The 24,287-nt window shown below is 35.9% G+C and overlaps 1 protein-coding gene across 1 annotated transcript; it reads right to left on the reverse strand.

The window, feature by feature from the left end:
* Positions 1-789: 789 nt before the first annotated feature.
* Positions 790-24,078, reverse strand: LOC117331288 (cytochrome P450 4F6-like). The gene is made up of 12 exons (XM_033889899.1): positions 24,035-24,078; positions 17,173-17,352; positions 15,885-16,032; positions 12,888-13,069; positions 12,297-12,421; positions 11,456-11,518; positions 10,570-10,693; positions 8,243-8,390; positions 6,541-6,670; positions 4,957-5,235; positions 4,615-4,680; positions 790-1,757 (listed from the first exon to the last, which is right to left on the reverse strand). The coding sequence occupies exons 2-12, from the start codon at positions 17,344-17,346 to the stop codon at positions 1,646-1,648; spliced, it is 1,551 nt and encodes a 516-aa protein (XP_033745790.1). The 5' UTR covers positions 17,347-17,352; positions 24,035-24,078; the 3' UTR covers positions 790-1,645.
* Positions 24,079-24,287: the final 209 nt, after the last annotated feature.

Here is a 24,287-nt window from a genome sequence, read left to right on the forward strand (position 1 = left end):
TTATAGAACACACAAAAAACATCTATTCATAAGATAATTGTGCTCTTAAAAACTAACATCAAATAACTGTGTAGATCTTAAAGCCACATACTCCCAAACAACCTAAAATTCTAGTTGAACACATGTACATGTATTAATGGCAATCCAAGATGCTCATTCACGCTCTCCTCACCGCTCCTAACATTAAAATGACCACTGGCCAGGACGCTTGACCGGGGGAGTCCTTGAGACATCCCTTCAGTGTATAAAAATATCTCGCCGCATTTATATTTATCGCGAGATTTGCCACGGAGCCGAGAACGAGGCTATAACAGGGTGCACTGCACATAAACTACACAAATGGCCGTTGTTTACATATCAAGCATACATGAACTTTGCCTAATAATGCTTTCATTTAAACATATTAACAGAATATTCGCATAATACCCAGGTAAAGTAACTAAACAAAATAAACAAACATAGTTTACATTTGAATACTTAAATTTAAAATGTAGCAATATACAACAAAACATTGATAAAATTTTAGATCAGTGAAGTTGACAATGTTCAAAAGCTAACCAGCAATCCAATAGACGTCAGGCAAAATCGGAATTCGAGTTTATTCCCTTTTTTTCTCTTGCTAAGTTCCAACGAATCATATCCATTTCTAAGGAAATACTTTGGTTTTGCCGATTCCACTCACGTTTGCGTCTTTTTTTTGGCAGAATCTAATTTTCAGAGAAACTTGGTCCGGCAGCCACAGTTATTATTTTTGGGAATTCTCCGTATACTGTCATAAATACACATTTTCTTTCAGTTTCTGATTCACGATAATCTGTTAGGTATGTATCAAATCCGAAAACTGTAAAAAGCTCAAAATGTAAACATTGATATATGTAAACATTGATATATGTTTCTTCGGGAGTGTGTGGCTTTAAAGCTATAAGCATATCATTTTCAAAAATCAAAACAACCTGAATCAAAAAGTCAACAAATTTATAATTGTAAAAGCAATCACCAGATAAAGTACGATGATTAATGATTTATAACACCTATCACGGTTAACGTTTCCTTTTTTAATTATTTCCTTTTTGGAGAGGATAAACAATATTTGTGACAGTACTAAACCAATAAAAATCATCTTTCTAATTAGGGCCATTTAATAACAATTAAAGTCTTAAACAAGACCAACACATAAAATCAACACTCAACATTAACTAAAAACATTACACAAGTTATGTATGTAAAAAAATAATAATAATAAATTCTTTGGTTTTTAATTTTATGACTATATTTATCATGATTTGCATTGATATAAGAAAGACAACACCTGTCCAGTACATACATGTATCCTCCCTCATTTGTTTCATTTTTGAAAATCATTTTGTTCTGATGATATAATTTTAAAATCACTGACAATACATAGTATTACATATTAATTGTAATTGTAAAATTGTAAAAGATTAAATGAATAATCACTAACATTTCATAATAAACTAACAATCATCGATATAAAATTTAGGAATGTTCTACATGTGTCTCATCAGGGACACATGATATTTATGACGATTTTTTGTATCATTTAATCACTGGTTTATACACTAACTAATAAAGGGAGCTTCCTTGGTTTAACCTTGGTAACCTGTTTGATATCATTCAAACTACGTTATTTGATTAGTTTCCTTGGCTTTGCAAAAACTTTGATGCCATTGGCAGAACGCATCACGATGCCAATCTTCTTCGACACTTCATGTTCAGGGTCTAACTCCAGGGTGAACCTGATGGGAGAAATATATCAACAAATTAAAAATCACATCACACAAAAAGAAACTTACTATTAAAGAAATAACCTAGGAGATATTATAACCCAGACTTATAGTTTTATAATTATATACCAGGAGATATTATAACACAGACTTATAGTTTTATAATTATATACCAGGAGATATTATAACACAGACTTATAGTTTTATAATTATATATCGGGAGATATTATAACCCAGACTTATAGTTTTATAATTATATACCAGGAGATATTATAACACAGACTTATAGTTTTATAATTATATACCAGTGTATATTATAACCCAGACTTATAGTTTTATAATTATATACCAGGAGATATTATAACACAGACTTATAGTTTTATAATTATATATTAGAGATATTATAACAGACTTATAGTTTTATAATTATATACCAGGAGATATTATAACACAGACTTATAGTTTTATAATTATATATCAGGAGATATTATAACACAGACTTATAGTTTTATAATTATATATCAGGAGATATTATAACACAGACTTATAGTTTTATAATTATATAACAGGAGATATTATAACACAGACTTATAGTTTTATAATTATATACCAGGAGATATTATAACACAGACTTATAGTTTTATAATTATATACCAGGAGATATTATAACACAGACTTATAGTTTTATAATAATTATATACCAGGAGATATTATAACACAGACTTATAGTTTTATAATTATATACCAGGAGATATTATAACACAGACTTATAGTTTTATAATTACATAACAGGAGATATTATAACACAGACTTATAGTTTTATAATTATATACCAGCAGATATTATAACACAGACTTATAGTTTTATAATTATATATCGGGAGATATTATAACACAGACTTATAGTTTTATAATTATATACCAGGAGATATTATAACACAGACTTATAGTTTTATAATTATATTCCAGGAGATATTATAACACAGACTTATAGTTTTATAATTATATTCCAGGAGATATTATAACACAGACTTATAGTTTTATAATTATATACCAGGAGATATTATAACACAGACTTATAGTTTTATAATTATATATTGGGATATATTATAACACAAACTTATAGTTTTATAATTATATATTGGGATATATTATATTAACACAGACTTATAGTTTTATAATTATATATCAGGAGATATTATAACACAGACTTATAGTTTTATAATTATATATCAGGAGATATTATAACACAGACTTATAGTTTTATAATTATATACCAGGAGATATTACAACACAGACTTATAGTTTTATAATTATATACCAGGAGATATTATAACACAGACTTATAGTTTGATAATTATATATTGGGAGATATTATAACACAAACTTATAGTTTTATAATTATATACCAGGAGATATTATAACCCAGACTTATAGTTTTATAATTATATATCAGGAGATATTATAACACAGACTTATAGTTTTATAATTATATACCAGGAGATATTATAACACAGACTTATAGTTTTATAATTATATACCAGGAGATATTATAACACAGACTTATAGTTTTATAATTATATATCAGAGACATTATAACACAGACTTATAGTTTTATAATTATATATCAGGAGACATTATAACACAGACTTATAGTTTTATAATTATATACCAGGAGATATTATAACACAGACTTATAGTTTTATAATTATATACCAGGAGATATTATAACACAGACTTATAGTTTTATAATTATATATCAGAGACATTATAACACAGACTTATAGTTTTATAATTATATATCAGGAGACATTATAACACAGACTTATAGTTTTATAATTATATACCAGGAGATATTATAACACAGACTTATAGTTTTATAATTATATACCAGGAGATGTTATAACACAGACTTATAGTTTTATAATTATATATCAGAGACATTATAACACAGACTTATAGTTTTATAATTATATATTGGGAGATATTATAACACAGACTTATAGTTTTATAATTATATACCAGGAGATATTATAACACAGACTTATAGTTTTATAATTATGTATTGGGAGATATTATAACACAGACTTATAGTTTTATAATTATATACCAGGAGATATTATAATAACATAGACTTATAGTTTTATAATTATATACCAGGAGATATTATAACACAGACTTATAGTTTTATAATTATATATTGGGATATATTATAACACAGACTTATAGTTTTATAATTATATACCAGGAGATATTATAGCACAGACTAATAGTTTTATAAGTTGTATGACTACATTGTATAATCTAAATTTTGGAAATCAATGTAAATCTCCTCCATTAGAAGCCTCTCTGACCGGTGAAGACTTTAGATGGAGGCTATCAGAAATGTACACAGACATCATAATTAGTCTCAAAAATTTACTGATCGTTTCAAAAACAAGTTACAGTATTTAATCCGTTTCAGATCAAAACATGTTTATATCAACACCAACACAATCAAATACATTATGTAGGTATAATTTACTTACCAAACACAGAAAGAAATTTAATGCTTTATGGTGCAACACTATATATATTTGAATGACGGGCCTCCATATTTTGAAATGTCATATAATTGGGAACTTAAGATCTCTGGTCATTGGTGTATATAACAAGATTGATGACCAGGTGTATATAACAATAACAAGATTGTAACAGTAAGGAGAACGTGTTATTATAATATATAAATATCAAAATTTGTGAATGTATAACAAGATTGAGCAATCAAAATACAGGTGGTTCCTTTGGGGTTTCCTTTCCTAAATTTTCAAATTTCACCATGCTTATTGCCTGGACAATTTTTTTTTATAAAAATAACAATTTTATGTTACCTTCTCAGAAGCCGAGCAAGTGTGACCTTTTGTTCATTCATGGCAAAATGTTGACCTATGCAGTTTCTGAAATAAAATTAACATTCTATTAAAAGATCAAGGTAATTAACTTGCAGTGAGCTGATTGGGTCAGTAAGAACCAGCTGGTATTTTTCAAGGTTACAGGGCAGAAACTTAATTCTACTGATTAAGAAATCCTGTGTTGAACACCAAACATCAGATGTCCTTTGAAGAAATAAAACTCTGGACAAGTGGATATGACACTTTACAGGGGTACAAATGAAGGAAACATTCTATAGACGAGATTTGAATATTTGGTATATTAACAAAACAAAAATCTACCTAGGCCCAGCTGAGAATGGAACAAACGCATAAGAATCGCGACCGACTGAGTTTTCTGGAAGGAAGCGTTCCGGTCGGAATTCCATGGGATCCTCCCACACATCTGGGTTATGATGTAGGTTGTAGATCTGAATAGCTACTGAGGTCCCCACAGGTATATGGTATCCCTCGACCACAAATGGCTGTGTGGTGTTTCGTTGTATAAAAGATACAGGTGAATGTAGTCTCAGACCTTCCTTTATACACAACGTCAGATTTTCCAACTTTCCTAAGTCGCTCCTGAAAATATACATTCAAATTCAATTGATTTCTTTCTTTGCAATTACTGTAAAGACCAAAATTGAACAGCTGATTCCCCCTCACCGCCAACTACAACCTACCATTCTATATAGTCCCAGTCCCTCCCCTCCAACTACAACCTACCATTCTATATAGTCCCAGTCCCACCCCTCCAGCTACAACCTACCATTCTATATAGTCCCAGTCCCACCCCTCCAGCTACAACCTACCATTCTATATAGTCCCAGTCCCACCCCTCCAACTACAACCTACCATTCTATATAGTCCCAGTCCCACCCCTCCAGCTACAACCTACCATTCTATATAGTCCCAGTCCCTCCCCTCCAACTACAACCTACCATTCTATATAGTCCCAGTCCCACCCCTCCAACTACAACCTACCATTCTATATAGTCAGAGTCCCACCCCTCCAACTACAACCTACCATTCTATATAGTCCCAGTCCCACCCCTCCAGCTACAACCTACCATTCTATATAGTCAGAGTCCCTCCCCTCCAGCTACAACCTATCATTCTATATAGTCCCAGTCCCACCCCTCCAACTACAACCTATCATTCTATATAGTCCCAGTCCCACCCCTCCAGCTACAACCTATCATTCTATATGGTCCCAGTCCCTCCCCTCCAGCTACAAACTAACATTCTATATAGTCAGAGTCCCACCCCTCCAACTACAACCTACCATTCTATATAGTCCCAGTCCCACCCCTCCAACTACAACCTACCATTCTATATAGTCAGAGTCCCTCCCCTCCAACTACAACCTACCATTCTATATAGTCCCAGTCCCACCCCTCCAGCTACAACCTACCATTCTATATAGTCCCAGTCCCGCCCCTCCAACTACAACCTACCATTCTATATAGTCCCAGTCCAACCCCTCCAACTACAACCTACCATTCTATATAGTCCCAGTCCCACCCCTCCAACTACAACCTACCATTCTATATAGTCCCAGTCCCACCCCTCCAACTACAACCTATCATTCTATATAGTCAGAGTCCCACCCCTCCAGCTACAACCTACCATTCTATATAGTCAGAGTCCCACCCCTCCAACTACAACCTACCATTCTATATAGTCCCAGTCCCACCCCTCCAACTACAACCTACCATTCTATATAGTCCCAGTCCCACCCCTCCAACTACAACCTACCATTCTATATAGTCCCAGTCCCACCCCTCAAGTTACAACCTACCATTCTATATAGTCCCAGTCCCACCCCTCCAACTACAACCTACCATTCTATATAGTCCCAGTCCCACCCCTCCAACTACAACCTACCATTCTATATAGTCAGAGTCCCTCCCCTCAAGGATACTGTCCACCTCAGCCTGGATCTTTTGCTGCCACTCCGGGTGCTGGGCTAGCGAGTACAGCGTCCAGCACATGGCACTTGTTGTAGTATCATGGCCTACAAAGACACAAGTTTATCATTTCCAATCCATCATTAACACAGGGCATAAATAAAGTATTTTGCCAAACTTAACATGAATATTTCATGAAAGAACAGGAAAACACATTCCTGCCAAGCTTCCCAACTGAAACAACAGCAGAAGAAGCATGCTCCACCAGCTGCGTTAAGACATCACATTTAGCACTATGACCACTATGGACACTATGTACACTATGTACACAATGTACACTATGTACACCATTGACACTATGTACACAATGTACACTATGTACACTATGTACACCATGGACACTATGTACACCATGGACACTATGTACACTATGTACACCATGGACACTATGTACACTATGGACACTTATATGTACACTATGTACACCATTGACACTATGTACACAATGTACACTATGTACACCATGGACACTATGTACACCATGGACACTATGTACACTATGTACACCATGGACACTTATATGTACACTATGTACACTTATATGTACACTATGTACACCATTGACACTATGTACACAATGTACACTATGTACACCATGGACACTATGTACACTATGGACACTATGTATACTATGGACACTATGTACACTATGGACACTATGTACACCATGGACACTATGTATACTATGTACACCATGGACACTATGTACACTATGGACACTATGTATACTATGTACACTATGTATACTATGGACACTATGTACACTATGTACACCATGGACACTATGTACACTATGGACACTATGTACACTATGTGCACCATGGACACTATGTACACTATGTACACTATGGACACTATGGACACTATGGACACTATGTACACCATGGACACTATGGACACTATGTACACTATGTACACCATGGACACTATGTACACTATGGACACTATGGACACTATGTACACTATGTACACCATGGACACTATGTACACTATGGACACTATGTATACTATGGACACTATGGACACTATGTACACCATGGACACTATGTACACTATGTACACCATGGACACCATGGGCACTATGGACACTATGGGCACTATGGACACCATGGACACCATGTACACTATGTACACTATGAACACTATGGACACTATGGACACTATGGACACTATGGACACTATGCCAGGCCAAGTCACTGGTCCTCTTTTGTTATTTAGATTTGGAAAATTCTCTCAATAACATGCACCACTGTGAGATTTTGTTGGGCAAGGATGTGGAAAAACAGCAAAAACATTCCTGTAGAGTGCCGCGACAAGAATTTGAATTCAGCTCTACTGTCAGCTAAATCATTGTATACACAAGCTACACTGACTATCACCTTGTACAATACAAAGTACCCATAACCTAGGTCGAGATTAATGGACCAATGTAATTCATTGGGCTTCCTGTCATACCATGACCATAGAATCTATAGTTTTTATCAAATAAGATGTTTATAAATAAAGAAGAACAAAGGAAAAGAAACAAAACAGTGAGTTGTGCTCAAACACAATTTTTCACCAGGTAGGCTAAAACAAAGAGACAGCGACAATCATGTAACAAAAACATTAAATTTTACCTTCGAAAAGAAAAGTGTCCACTTCGTTACGAATTTCTAATGGTGTCATTCCTACGTTGTTTTCATCTTTTGCTGTTAACAATATATCAAGGAAGTCGAGATATCGTGATTTACGTCCATTTGTTTGAGTTGGTAGACCTTCATTTTCCTGTAAGTAGGAACAATTTGTATAACACCACACCTGGTAAATATAGCAATGGTGATTATTATTGTGTACATACTACACAGCTGCTGTTGAAAGCAAGTTTTGTAAAACAAAAATATGATGCCACATACCCTAATTAACATCTTAGGGAATGATCACCACAAAACAACATTTCATAGGTACATTGTGTACTGGCTGTAACTTCATTACAACAAGAGGCCCATGGGCCTTAACGGTCACCTGAGATTTGAAATATTTCAGTAAATTTAATTGACACTTTTTGGCCTGACCCAATATAATATATCAGTCTAAGGGATCACACAGTCAGGGCCAACATGTGCATACCATTAAGCAGTCATCCCATGCTGATAATTATATATATATATAATGTTAACAAATTAAGAATGAATTTAAAAAAAAAACAAAAAAAACAAATGATAGTCAAAAATGTGATTTCCATATAACTATAGTAAAGTTTATCCCCTCCCATGGGGGCAAACATGAGACTGCAAGGCTAGGAAATTCACAATTATAGTAAAGCACCTTAAGACCCTTCCATCTATTAATTAATTTAATTCTGCCTTTTTTGGGTTGTGAGAAGAAGATTTTTTAAATTTCAGTTAATTTGACCCTTTTTGGCCCCACCCATCAGCCCCTGGGGGTCAGTCAGTTCCAACATGTACATACCATCAAACTGTCATCCCAAGCTGATAATTTAAACCAAGTTAGAATGAATTCCAATAGAAATCCAACAAACAATAGTCAAAAATGTGATTTCCCAATATAAACTATAGTAAAGTTTACCCCCTCCCCAGGGGCAAACGTGAGACCCCAGCTGGGTCATGAAATTCAAAATTTTGGTAAAACGCCTAAAGACCCTTCCATCTATGAAGAGTGTTTGATTCCAACTTATCTGAGAGTAGAGAAGAAGATTTTTGAAGTTTTAATCAATTTGACCCTTTTTGGCCCCAGGACCCACACCCACATGACATGTCATGATGTACACAGGACACACACCCACACAACATGTCATGATGTACACAGGTCACACACCCACACAACATGTCATGATGTACACAGGTCACACACCCACACGACATGTCATGATGAGACTTTGTCTCAGGTGACCTAAAAATTGAATGAAGCTGAATCAAAGTTCCAGAATCAAACTGAGAATTAGAAACCATCAACATGTCATGATGTACACAGGACACACACCCACACGACATGTCATGATGTACACAGGACACACACACACATGACATGTCATGATGTATACAGGACCCACACCCTGACGACATGTCATGATGTACACAGGTCACACACACACATGACATGTCATGATGTATACAGGACCCACACCCACATGACATGTCATAATGTACACAGGTCACACACCCACACGACATGTCATGATGTATACAGGACCCACACCCACATGACATGTCATGATGTACACAGGACACACACCCACACGACATGTCATGATGTACACAGGACACACACCCACACAACATGTCATGATGTATACAGGACCCACACCCACACGACATGTCATAATGTACACAGGTCACACACCCTGACGACATGTCATGATGTACACAGGTCACACACCCACAGGACATGTCATAATGTACACAGGACACACACCCACACGACATGTCATGATGTACACAGGTCACACACCCACACGACATGTCATGATGTACACAGGACACACACCCACACGACACATCAGGATGTACACAGGACACACACCCACACGACATGTCATGATGTACACAGGACACACACCCACACGACATGTCATGATGTACACAGGTCACACACCCACACGACATGTCATGATGTACACAGGACACACACCCACACAACATGTCATGATGTACACAGGACACACACCCACACAACATGTCATGATGTACACAGGTCACACACCCACACGACATGTCATGATGTACACAGGACACACACCCACACGACACATCAGGATGTACACAGGACACACACCCACACGACATGTCATAATGTACACAGGACACACACCCACACGACACGTCAGGATGTACACAGGACACACACCCACACGACATGTCATGATGTACACAGGACACACACCCACACGACATGTCATGATGTACACAGGTCACACAACCACACAACATGTTGTTTAGTTACTTACAAGTGTCTGCTGTCTTTTCTGGATAATGTCCTCCGCTACAGAATGAACATAATCAGTGTACTTTTTGAATTGACGGCCGCTTCCAGACAGGAAATAGATAAAGTCGAAGAAGTGAAATATATTCCTGTGAATATAATAAATGATCGTACTCAAAATTTATATTATTGCATAATTTTTCATGAATGACTAAAAATTAAACAATTTGAATAACTTGTGTATTCTAAATGAAATAGGTTGTATAAAATGTAAGACGAAATTGTAAACAATTTGTTACAGTAATATCATAATACTCACTACACTGTAAACACGTTTATTTTCGCGGGGGATTAATTTCGCGATTTCGATATGTAAACTATATGCGTTGGGGTAATTTTTGCGATCAATCCACATTTATTTGCATTTCGAGATTTCGCAAATTGATATCAAAGTAATACGCAATCAAAAGGACTCAGTGTAATTAGCGTAAGTTTCCCCCTCACGTAAATTTCCACATTTACAGTACGTATATTGTAGATAATAAATTCCTATTTCTTGCATATAATATGCGATTAATTAAGTCTGAACTTATACAAAAACAGGACAAATGGTAAAGACAGAAATTGACATCAGTTGATGGTTCACATAATGTACATGCTATAATATAACATGCTATATAAACAATGTACATACCATAGAAAACAATGATAAATGTGATCCGAGACTATTAATTTTAAAAGTCACATACAAATGATTGAAAGTTTATACATATTTACACTGTATGAGATTTGAAATTGTCAATCCAACTTTTTACATTATCTTAAAATCATTACTTATTTAATCCAACATAAAATTGATTATCAATCATTTTTTTATTGTTTAATTGAATAAACAGTATATGTCTACTTACAGTGACCTTGAGACCCAGAGGTCACTGAGTTCATTTACGGCCTTTACATAAGGATGGCTGTCTCTGTTGATGTAAGGAAATTAAATCACTGTTGGTCTGTAATGATTATTAACAGTTAATTCATGAAGCAAAGTTAGGTTGAGGTCAGCAATTACAAGTCTACATATTAATGGGTCTATCTTTTTTTATATTGATTCCAATGGCACTCATAAATATTTAATGTGAACTAATTAATTAATTAAATATTTTACTGACTGAGGTTTAAATATAAACGCTGTAACACTGCCTTTAAAAAATCAATTTCAAATGCAAAGCATTTTCATATAGAAACTGTCTACAATGTCTATTTCAGAGAGTTAAATTGTCCACAATATCATTTATAAAGAGGTAAACTGTCTACAATATCATTTTCAAAGAGGTAGACCAACTACAATGTTTTCTGTACTTACCCTAAAACCTGACACCAGTATTACTTACCCTAGAACCTGACACCAGTATTACTTACCCTAAAACCTGACACCAGTATTACTTACCCTAAAACCTGACACCAGTATTACTTACCCTAGAACCTGACACCAGTATTACTTACCCTAAAACCTGACACCAGTATTACTTACCCTAAAACCTGACACCAGTATTACTTACCCTAAAACCTGACACCAGTATTACTTACCCTAGAACCTGACACCAGTATTACTTACCCTAAAACCTGACACCAGTATTACTTACCCTAAAACCTGACACCAGTATTACTTACCCTAAAACCTGACACCAGTATTACTTACCCTAAAACCTGACACCAGTATTACTTACCCTAAAACCTGACACCAGTATTACTTACCCTAGAACCTGACAATCACTTTTGTAAGAAAATGCACATCTAAGGATATTGTCCAGGGAAGCCATACCAATATTGTTAAACAGTTCAAAAGACTGGCCTTTCTTACAGCAGTCCTCCACTTTTCTCTACAAACAAAAACATTCTTAACATGATGGAGAAATTCATACAGGACATGCAATTATTGACTCAGACTTAGAACTAATATCATACAAAATGTACTTTGAATTAATCATTAATCAGTATTTTGACCATGGATATCTTCACACAAATGTCTACTTCAATGTTTGAGACCTCATTGTAGACAGTCCTATACCATTTGTTAACCTATATCTTACCTAGATGTTTTACTCACCTGTAAAGTGTCCGAGACCTCGTTATGGACAGTCCTATACCATTTGTTAATTAACCTATATCTTACCTAGATGTTTACTCACCTGTAAAGTGTCCGAGACCTCGTTGTAGACAGTCCTATACCATTTGTTAACCTATATCTTACCTAGATGTTTACTCACCTGTAAAGTGTCTGAGACCTCGTTATAGACAATCCTATACCATCTGTTAACCTATATCTTACCTAGATGTTTTACTCACCTGTAAAGTGTCCGAGACCTCATTGTAGACAGACATGTAAGGTTGTAAAATATCAAAATGGAAAGCTGGAGTCAGTAGTCGTCTATTTCTAGCCCATCTTTTACCGTTTGCCAGAAGTAGGCCATTCCCCAGCCATCTTTTACCCAACACATAGGATGTACCAGGCTCAGTAGGTTTGGGTTCTGTACCAACAAAGCCATCTTATAATGCAGCTTAAACTGTATTTCATCATTAACCAAACAGCTGTGTATCTACAAAGTAAAACTATTGATTCATTGGTGATTAGAGCCTACCTTGCTACGTTCTGTCCTACAGGTAGGATTGGAGCCTACCTTACTACTTTCTGTCCTTAATTTAAGATTGGAGCCTACCTTGTTACTTTCTGTCCTAAAGGTAGGATTGGAGCCTACCTTGCTACTTTCTGTCCTTAATTTAAGATTGGAGCCTACCTTGTTACTTTCTGTCCTAAAGGTAGGATTGGAGCCTACTTTGCTACTTTCTGTCCTTAAGGTAGGATTGGAGCCTAATTTGCTACTTTCTGTCCTAAAGGTAGGATTGGAGCCTACCTTGCTACTTTCTGTCCTTAATTTAGGATTGGAGCCAACCTTGTTACTTTCTGTCCTAAATGTAGGATTGGAGCCTACCTTGCTACTTTCTGTCCTAAAGGTAGGATTGGAGCCTACCTTGCTACTTTCTGTCCTTAATTTAGGATAGGAACCTACCTTGTTACTTTCTGTCCTAAAGGTAGGATTGGAGCCTACCTTGCTACTTTCTGTCCTAAAGGTAGGATTGGATCCTACCTTGCTACTTTCTGTCCTACAGGGAGGATTGGATCCTACCTTGCTACTTTCTGTCCTTAATTTAGGATTGGAGCCTAACTTGCTACTCTCTGTCCTACAGGTAGGATTGGAGCCTACCTTGCTACTTTCTGTCCTACAGGTAGGATTGGAGCCTACCTTGCTACTATCTGGCCTACAGGTAGGATTGGAGCCTACCTTACTACTCTCTGTCCTACATGTAGGATTGGAGCCTACCTTGCTACTTTCTGTCCTTAATTTAGGATTGGAGCCTAACTTGCTACTTTCTGTCCTACAGGTAGGATTGGAGCATACCTTGCTACTTTCTGTCCTAAATGTAGGATTGGAGCCTACCTTACTACTCTCTGTCCTACAGGTAGGATTGGAGCCTACCTTACTACTTTCTGTCCTACAGGTAGTATTGGAGCCTACCTTGCTACTTTCTGTCCTACAGGTAGGATTGGAGTCTACCTTAATTACTACTCTCTGTCCTACAGGTAGGATTGGAGCCTACCTTACTACTTTCTGTCCTACAGGTAGTATTGGAGCCTACCTTGCTACTTTCTGTCCTACAGGTAGGATTGGAGTCTACCTTAATTACTACTCTCTGTCCTACAGGTAGGATTGGAGCCTACCTTGCTACTTTCTGTCCTACAGGTAGGATTTGAGCCTACCTTACTACTATCTGTTCTACAGGTAGGATTGGAGCCTACCTTGCTACTTTCTGTCCTACAGGTAGGAGTAGAGCCTACCTTGCTACTTTATGTCATACAGGTAGGATTGGAGCCTACCTTGCTACTTTCTGTCCTAAAGGTAGGATTGTAGCCTACCTTGCTACTTTCTGTCCTACAGGTAGGATTGGAGCCTACCTTACTACTATCTGTCCTACAGGTAGGATTGGAGCCTACCTTGCTACTTTCTGTCCTACAGGTAGGAGTAGAGCCTACCTTGCTACTTTATGTCATACAGGTAGGATTGAAGCCTACCTTGCTACTTTCTGTCCTACAGGTAGGATTGGAGCCTACCTTGCTACTTTCCATCCTACAGGTAGGATTGGAGCCTACCTTGCTACTTTCTGTCCTTAAGTTAGGATTGGAGCCTACCTTGTTGACTCTCTGTCCTATAGGTAGGATTGGAGCCTTACTTGCTACTTTCTGTCCTACAGGTAGGATTAGAGCCTACCTTGCTACTCTCTGTCCTACAGGTAGGGTTGGAGCCTACCTTGCTACTTTCTGTCCTACAGGTAGGATTGGAGCCTACCATGCTACTCTCTGTCCTACAGGTAGGATTGGGACTTACCATGCTACTCTCTGTCCTACAGGTAGGATTGGGACTTACCATGCTACTCTCTGTCGTACAGGTAGGATTGGGACTTACCATGCTACTCTCTGTCCTACAGGTAGGATTGGGACTTACCATGCTACTCTCTGTCCTACAGGTAGGATTGGGACTTACCATGCTACTGTCTGTCCTACAGGTAGGATTGGGACTTACCATGCTACTCTCTGTCCTACAGGTAGGATTGGGACTTACCATGCTACTCTCTGTCGTACAGGTAGGATTGGGACTTACCATGCTACTCTCTGTCCTACAGGTAGGATTGGGACTTACCATGCTACTCTCTGTCCTACAGGTACAATGTAGGACATAAGAATTGCTCCCGCTGTACATGTCCCCATTGTATGAGCATATGAGGTGACTAAATTTGGGATCTTATCTTGTCTCTTCTTTCTGGCAACTTTTATACTTCCTAATTTCTCCCTTAATAACTGCATCATTTTTGGCCTTTAGTTGAGCGTTCGCCCCTGTGAGGAAGGCTTTGGGTTCTGTTCCCCTTGCAGAGACATACCAGAGTCTATCAAAATGGTTGTTGCTGTTCCTGCTTAGCACTCAGCATTTTAGGGGCGAGACGACTGGTTTGCCCATTGTCAGTATAATGTGACCAAGTGAGGTGTCCTGCTGGGTGTCTTCTGCAGTAGGCTTCAGTGAGGTAGCACTGAAGCCAGCACTAAAAAGTTGGTATCATTTCCAAGCCAGGAGACGAACACAAACATATTGCAGCCTCCCAAAACATATTCACCACATATGATTGCATTTTGCAAAAAAGGGGACAATGTCTTTAAATTAATTTAGCTGTTAATATGATCTTAAACAATACTAAACCAAACCTTAAAGATGTTTATATATATCACATTTATACCTGAAGTCTTCAGTATAACCTTCACAGATTTTGGATGGTGGCAGATTAATACACAACGAAAGAAGCTGATCCAAATCCGATGGAAGAGTGGAAACTGACGTGTACGCAATCTTTGGAATGCCAACCCCTTTTCATTTGGTCCAGGATACTGTCCAAACATAAAATATCATATTGAATTTAATGTCTTTTTGGTTTGAATTCCTGGAGGATAATTACAACTGATAACAAAATCTAGACAATTCTGTGTATGTTTAAACACATCTCAGATTAATTATTCAAAAGGTAAACAAAGTTTTCTTTCAATTAAACAGATCAAAGTCAAATGATTGGATTGAATTCTGATTGTTAATGAAGTCCTAAGTAATTACTGAATGTTGTCAAGAGTTTTGGATTATTAACATGCAGTTTGAATATAATAATCTTTAAGAGAAACCTGGGGTAACCTGTATTTTTAATTATTGCAAGATCAAATAAACACCATCTACTATCTACTAACGATAAAGTAAAACTGTCAGGTTTAATAAACAAAAAGAAATTTTGATGTTTCCTCTGACCCCAACATCAGGTACAGTCTAACAGATGTATGGAGGTATGTTCAAAATGTCTGGTGTTGGGGCCAGAGAAAACTTGGGCTATTTAGTATTACTGTTGTATTTTCAGTATATTACTGTTGTATTTTTAGTATTACTGTTGTATTTTCAGTATTACTGTTGTATTTTCAGTATTACTGCTGTATTTTCAGTATTACTGTTGTATACTGTTGTATTACTGTTGTATTTTCAGTATTACTGTTGTATACTGTTGTATTACTGTTGTATTTTCAGTATTACTGTTGTATTTTCAGTATTACTGTTGTATACTGTTGTATTACTGTTGTATTTTCAGTATTACTGTTGTATTTTCAGTATTACTGTTGTATTACTGTTGTATTTTCAGTATTACTGTTGTATTTTCAGTATTACTGTTGTATTTTCACTATTATTGTTGTATTTTCAGTAATACTGTTGTATTTTCAGTATTACTGTTGTATTACTGTTGTATTTTCAGTATTACTGTTGTATTTTCAGTATGTACTGAATTGATATCTGTTAAGGATATCTCACAGCAATGATTCCTGAAGTGAGAGATAAGGCTTGAATTTGTATAGTATTTTTATAACTGATTACTGCATGTAACACATAACCACAATGTGTGCTTAATCCCATGGCAAATAATGAAATATTTTGTTGTGTTGTGATTGCATTCATGATATCAGATCAGGTAAAGTTCTGTAAGGCCTAATAATTACCAAGTGCATGTGACCCCAGAACCAGTGTGTTTCCCGACTTCCAGGAAGGAGATCATACTCCTTTACCCAGCGAGTATACCGGAGGTAGCTGTGGACCAGCTTACCCACAAGGACTACACTCAAGGACACCAACACAACTACATTGAAATCTGGGACACTGGACAGCAGATCCATGATATACTGAAATGATAAACACAAAGACGTTAACAAGAAGCAAATTCATGAGATTTTATATTCCCTGGCTTTTCTGACATGTCACAAATAAACATTTTGGAGATAATGATAACAGATCATGAGTAGACATGGCATTACATATAGCTCAATTGAATGAATTATGGCTAACTTGTACCCTTTCCAGCCAGTATCCAAACAAACTTGTACCAAAAATTGGCAAACTCGTACCCAACGATGTCGAAGTCGTACCTAAAAGTGGCAGACTCGTACCCAAAGAAATTGGCGAACTCATATGCATCTTACAAAAATAATTGAAATGAAATAGACGTCCTTGTAATGAAAAATTATATATGGGTGTACCTAATGAGTGACCAGGGAGTGTCCAGGGACATTTTGCACGCCCAGGAATTAATTAATATTTTTTGATAATTTGTTTTGTAACATACATGTACTTATGACACCTTTATCTGACCATGCAAAATTTCACTTCGATCGAATGATTGTATAATACCGAAATGCACCACTGAAGTCCCACAAATGTAACACATTGAAACCCGAAATAAAATACAAATAACAACTTATTATTTCATCAGTTACGATTACTTCTTAGAACTTGAGATAATATCGGAAACTTTGTATTCTAAAATGAATATGAAAATTATATGTATTCCAAAATAAATAGAGGATATTGAATGGGTTCTCGTTTAATAAAACATATATTTCACGAATATGACAGAATATTGATATTGATACTCGGAGCACGAGTGAAAAATAACGAAATATTCTGTCATACAAGTACATTTAATTGGAAACCATTCAATTATCTTTTTATTGCATTTCAAAAAGTGCGGGAATCAGTAATGACGTCATCTCTTTGTGACGTTACTCCACGTCAACTTGACGGTGCCATTTTGAAAGGACTGATCAATGCAATTTAAGAGTTTTCTGCTGTTATCGGAGAATATGTGCATGAATAGCTAACGTCAAGTGAGTATTTTGTCAAAAACTAGTCAGAATATTTCAGAAATACAGCAAACTAACCACTTTATCTATCTCCGCTTCGACTGGAAAAATCAGCAAATTTCAACGAGGTGAATACAAAGGTTAGCTCTGATTGGTTAAAAACGGAAAACTTATATTTTCACTGCAAAACTTTTTTTTTGATAGAATTTTGGCCGTATTATTCCTAAAAAATTACATGACGCAAAAACATGTAACAATACATGTTGTCCCACACTGAACAACATTACAATAAATCATTGTACAATCTAAACATTATACCAAATAATTGTAGGTGAGGTGCAAAAAAACCGCCACCGCAGGTTATAATAGAATATCAATAGAAGTTATATAACTACTATTTCCTCTCTCAAGCCAACTTAATAGGCGGAGTCGAGGGGATGGTGGAGGGTTTAAAAAATGAATAGGGCTTCTTACCTTTGACCTGATCTCTTTGTAAAAGTAGTAGTGACGCTTTCGCTGGTCACGTGATATGTATTCTTACTTAAAAGGAGTAATCTGGCTCGTTGTCTATACAATGTATACCAAAAGTAAGAAGCCCTCCACCTCAAAATAAAGTGCTTAAAAACTTACTGAATCCTCATCATAAATGTAATTAAATTGACTTTGTATTTAATTATAATTTTTTCACACTGCAAAATCTTATATTTCCACTGCAAAATGTTATATTTTCACTGCTCATAGCTGCAGTGAAAATATAAGTGTCATTATTTTGATAAATTTCTATATTTGAGTGGCAAAAATGCAATAAATAGTTTTAATGAGTGACCAGGGGAGCCCTTAGAACAGAGAACTGCATATAATATGCTGTTTTATGTACTCTAGTACAATTATCAATCAATTATTATTACGGGTTCGCCACACTTGAGTACCAGTTTGCCTGTTTTGCAGGTACGACTTCGCCAAAATTTTGGTATGTGTTTGTGGGTATGACTTTGAATGGGTACAAGTTAACTTTGAATCTCCCAATTGAATGATAAAATTTTCGTTCATCAAGGGTCAATAATTGTCATAAGCGGCTGAGCTCTTAAGACATCAAGTTTGAAGAAAATCTGTTCACAACTGTTGTTTCACAGAAATGGCAGAAAACAATGTTTTTAGTTAATTGGCCATAACTCCCTTGAACAATATCAGGCAAAACTGACAATTGGACTCTGCCAACCCCTTAAGGCATTTAACCTTGTTATCAAGTTTGAAGAAAATCTGTTGACATTTGTTGGAGTAACTGCACAAAAACGAAGCCAATAAGAGACACACACTTTATTTGGTTATAAAATAAACCTTCCAAGTTTGCAATATATACGTGTAGATGTACATATATAAATGTGGATCTAACGTTATAGTTGTATTGGGGGATGTTATCGTATATGTATTGACAGGTTAAGCTGACAGGGTTAAGCTTAACGATAACTATATATCATGTCTATATGTTGTGTCTGTACTACATTTGTATTTGTACCTGTGTCACCTTGACCTTTGCTAGTCCTCTGTTCACGTGTGCTGTCTCTGGTCGCTGTTTTTGTCGTGCATTGTTCGTAGTCGCTTGCTTTTTCGTCAGTGTCTGTCGTGCCTGTGTATCCTCTGTTGTGATTGGTCCTTATAGTTTTGTATTGTTAAAAGTGGGATACATTCAGGGTGGTGTATCGTATACTGGGCAGTCTGATGGATTAGTTTCCTGTGTACTGTTACGTCTTCCTTGCCAGTACTAATGTTGTGTTCGCGTGGATATGCAGGGTCTTGGGTGGGTAGTATTAGTCGGGATGTTGGGTTTAGTGAGGTCGTACAGGTATGGGGGTTGGTTTTAGGTTAGGATGTTAGATATAGCTAGGCCTATGCTGTTGTCTGTTTCCATGTAATTTCATGTTGTAAATGTTTATGTCATCATTAATAAATGGTTAATTGTAGTTCAAGACGTTTGTTCTCACTCTATACGACAGATACAAGTTACCCATCGAACCTGGGTTGTTGGTCCACAAGGGCGAGTCGGGTGCAGTTTGATGTACGCAAACTGGACCCGACATGCTCCTGTTACAAAGTGAACACAGACAATAAGACACTTCAAATAATTCTTTGAAAAACACAAGCTGGGTTTCCGCGCATAAGATTAAAATTAAAATGAGAGGATGTTCCACGTCTATTTGACAATCTTAGAGGATTAAACGGTGATAAACTTACCAAACAGTACTTATTTATACATGTATGGTAGTATAGAAAAATACATAGGTAAAATTTCAATTTTATTGCCGGTGTAACGTTGAAAATGGACCCCCCGTGGAAAATGGAACCCGGTTCCATTTTCAATGTTGAAAATGGAAACAGGATGCCGTGGAAAACTGACCCTCCTGTTGAAAATGGACCCCATCAGGTCTCTCTTTTCCACGTGTAGCCTGTTGAAAACGGAACCCGTTGAAAAGTGAGCCACATGTACATGTTTCTCTGAATAATAGCATTGTTATAAGATACAAGTCTGTGTATACAATTAAACAAGCATACAATTTTGATCGATATTGATTAACAATTTGATCTTTGGTGACCCATATAATGACCTTTGATATATCTTCAAACTGTAGTATAATATGCATATAAAATGTATACAATATTGATCAACATTGGTAAAACATTTGACTTTTGACCTTTGGTGACCCATATTATGACCTTTCGTATAACTTATCACCATGAAAAATTATTCATCTAACATGCACACGATATTGATCGACACAGATTGAAAACTTGACCTGTGACCTTTGGTGACCAATATAATGACCTTTGGTATAACTTATCACTGTTATCAGATATGCATATGACATGTACACGATATTGATCGACATTGGTTGATAATTTGACCTTTGACCTTTGGTGACCCATATAATGACCTTTGGTATATCTTCAAACTGTAGTATAATATGCATATAAAATGTATACAATATTGATCAATATTGGTAAAACATTTGACCTTTGACCTTTGGTGACCATATTATGACCTTTGGTATAAGTTATCACTATGATAAGATATTCATCTAACACGTACACGATATTGCTCGACACTGATTGACAATTTGACCTGTGAACTTTGGTGACCCATATAATGACCTTTGGTATTACTTATCACTGTTATCAGATATGCATATGACATGTACACCATAATGATTGACATTGGTTGATAATTTGACCTTTGACCTTTGTCGACCCATATAATGGCCTTTGGTATATCTTTAAACTGTAGTATATAATATGCATATAAAATGTATACAATATTGATCAACATTGATAAACAATTTGACCTTCGACCTTTGGTGACCCATATACTGACTTTGGTATATCTTTAAACTGTAGTATAAGATGCATATAAAATATATACGATATTGATCAACAATGGTAAACAATTCGATCTTTGACCTTTGGTGACCCATATTATGACCTTTGGTATAACTTATCGCTGTTATCAGATATGCATATGACATGTACACGATATTGATCGACATTGATTGACAATTAGACTGTTACCTTCGGTGATCCATATAATGACCTTTGGTATGACTTATCACTGTTATCAGATATGCATATGACATGTAAACGATATTGATCGACATTGGTTGATTATTTGACCTTTGGTGACCCATATAATGACCTTTGGTATATCTAAAACGTATGATATGATCGACACGGATAAACAATTTGTCGTATTAAACGTTCTGTTATTTATTCGTAAACTGAGATCCGCTGTTACATTTAAATATGGAACCGGTGTAATTTTAAACATATAATATGGAAATGGGTCAGTATGTTGTGGGGTCCATTTTCAACGTTGAATATGGAACTGTGTCATTTTAAACATATATGGAAATGGATCAGTATATTGTCGGTTCCATATTCAACGTTGAAAATGGACCCCATGACATACTGACCCATTTCCATATTATTTACTGAAAATGACCCCAGGTCCATATTCAATGTTGAAAATGGACCCCACAATATACTGACCCATTTCCATATCATTAGTTTAAAATGACCCCGGTTCCACTGACCAACTTCCATATTATTTGCTGAACATTACCCCGGTTATTAGATTTTCAAAGTGACACCAGTTCCATATTCAAACGTTACAGTGGATCTTGGTTAATGAATAAATTACCGAAAACATAATTGGACAAATCTATGTCGATCAATATCGTATACATGTTTTATGTAGCTTATGATAGTTAATATTTATACAATATGTCATTATATGTGTCACCAAACTTCAAAGGTCAATGTCGATTAACATCGTATGTACGTAAGAGTATGTATATCAAATAACAGTTTGAAGTTTATACCAAAGGTCATTAAAATTGACACCAAAGATCACAAGTCAGGTTCTTCAAAAGTATGGACCAATGTCGTGAACATGCCATATGGGTATATAGTTGAAAAGTTACACAAAAGGTCATTATATGGGTCACCAAAGATCATAGGTCAAAATGTTTATCAATGTTGATCTATATCGTTTTCATGCTATGTGATTATATAGCAGTACTAAGTTATACCAAAGTTTATTAAATGGCTTACCGAAGGTCAAAGGTCAAATTGTGTTTCAATGTTGATCAATATCATATACATTTCATATGCATAACCTATTACAGATTGAATATATACCAAAGGTCATTATCTGGGTCACCAAAGGTCAAAGGTTAAATTGCTTATCAATGTCGATCAATATCGTGTACATGCCATATGAATATCTAATAACAGTGATAAGTTTTACCAAAGGTCATTATATGGGTCACCAAAGGTCACAGGTCAAATTGTTAATCAATGTCGATCAATGTCGTATACATTTTATATGCATATTTTAAAACAGTGTAAAGTTATACGAAAGGTCATTATCAGGTTCAATTAAGGTCACGGGTCAAAATATCAATAAATGTGTTGAGTTAAAGTGTTAATCAATGTACATAATTATTATATACATTTTATATACACTTTTCATAACAGCCTAATGTGATATCAAAGGTCACCTAAGGTCATGGGCCATTTTATTTTACCATTGTCCTTCAATATCGTTTATACATTGTAGCATGTAAGCATATCTTATTGCAACGTCTATGCACAGGCGCCTGACTCGTTTTATAAAATAATAACATATAGGAGTACATATAAATCTCATTTATATGTACTCCTACATGTTATTATTTTATAAAACGAATCAGGCACCTGTGGTCTATGACAATATAAACAGGTACCGAGATCCAATACTTTTATGTGGTTCAATATTCAACAGGGTCCATTTTCAACGAGTAAGCTTATGTAAAGAAAATTTAATATTTGGTTCCATTTTCCACGGGGTCCATTTTCAACGTTACACCGGTATTGTAACAACCAAGCACATGGATCATGCACCTACAAACCATAACTCTCGCTTTTTATCAGGTATGCCTTTTCTGGCAGAAATGCTTCAATTTGCTAATGTTTATATAGCTCTTATAGATTATAACGTTAGTAATCAAAGACTTCTCCCGACCTGTACTGTAATTTGTATAATCATAATGATCGTGACCCCCAAAACACGAGTTCAGTCAGTTCACTGTGTGTGTCACTCTACGTTGTAAGTGTCACGGAGATGAATATAGATAAAGTGTTTAATACTCTTAAAATGACCGCACAAAATCAGTTATTAAAGCGTGTATAATACCTGCAGCTTTGACAGCCTGGCGGTTCCTTCGCCCCAATGCCTTGATCTAGTTGGAGTTATCGTTCCTTCCATACACACTTCCTGTCACTTTCAAGATCGCCTCCACCGGTACCGTTTTTGTGTAACCCGTCCATACCTCCAGTGTAAGCCTTTCATGTGGTAAGTCATGGTTTAATCAATGAAAATACATGGGGAACATCTTATACAAAGCCTATTGAACATTTGAAGAGGACCAGAGGGAGAGTATAAAACT

The sequence above is a fragment of the Pecten maximus genome, chromosome 7 (assembly GCF_902652985.1).
Source record: "Pecten maximus chromosome 7, xPecMax1.1, whole genome shotgun sequence".
Taxonomy (NCBI): Eukaryota; Metazoa; Mollusca; class Bivalvia; order Pectinida; family Pectinidae; genus Pecten; species Pecten maximus.

Coding starts and splice junctions, on each gene's coding strand:
- LOC117331288 (XM_033889899.1), bottom strand. CDS start 17,346: ATGGATCTGCTGTCCAGTGTCCCAGATTTCAATGTAGTTGTGTTGGTG. Junction 16,033..17,172: donor TCTGGGGTCACATGCACTTG/GTAATTATTAGG, acceptor ATGTTTGGACAG/TATCCTGGACCAAATGAAAA. Junction 6,671..8,242: donor GGACACTTTTCTTTTCGAAG/GTAAAATTTAAT, acceptor GTGTCTTTGTAG/GCCATGATACTACAACAAGT.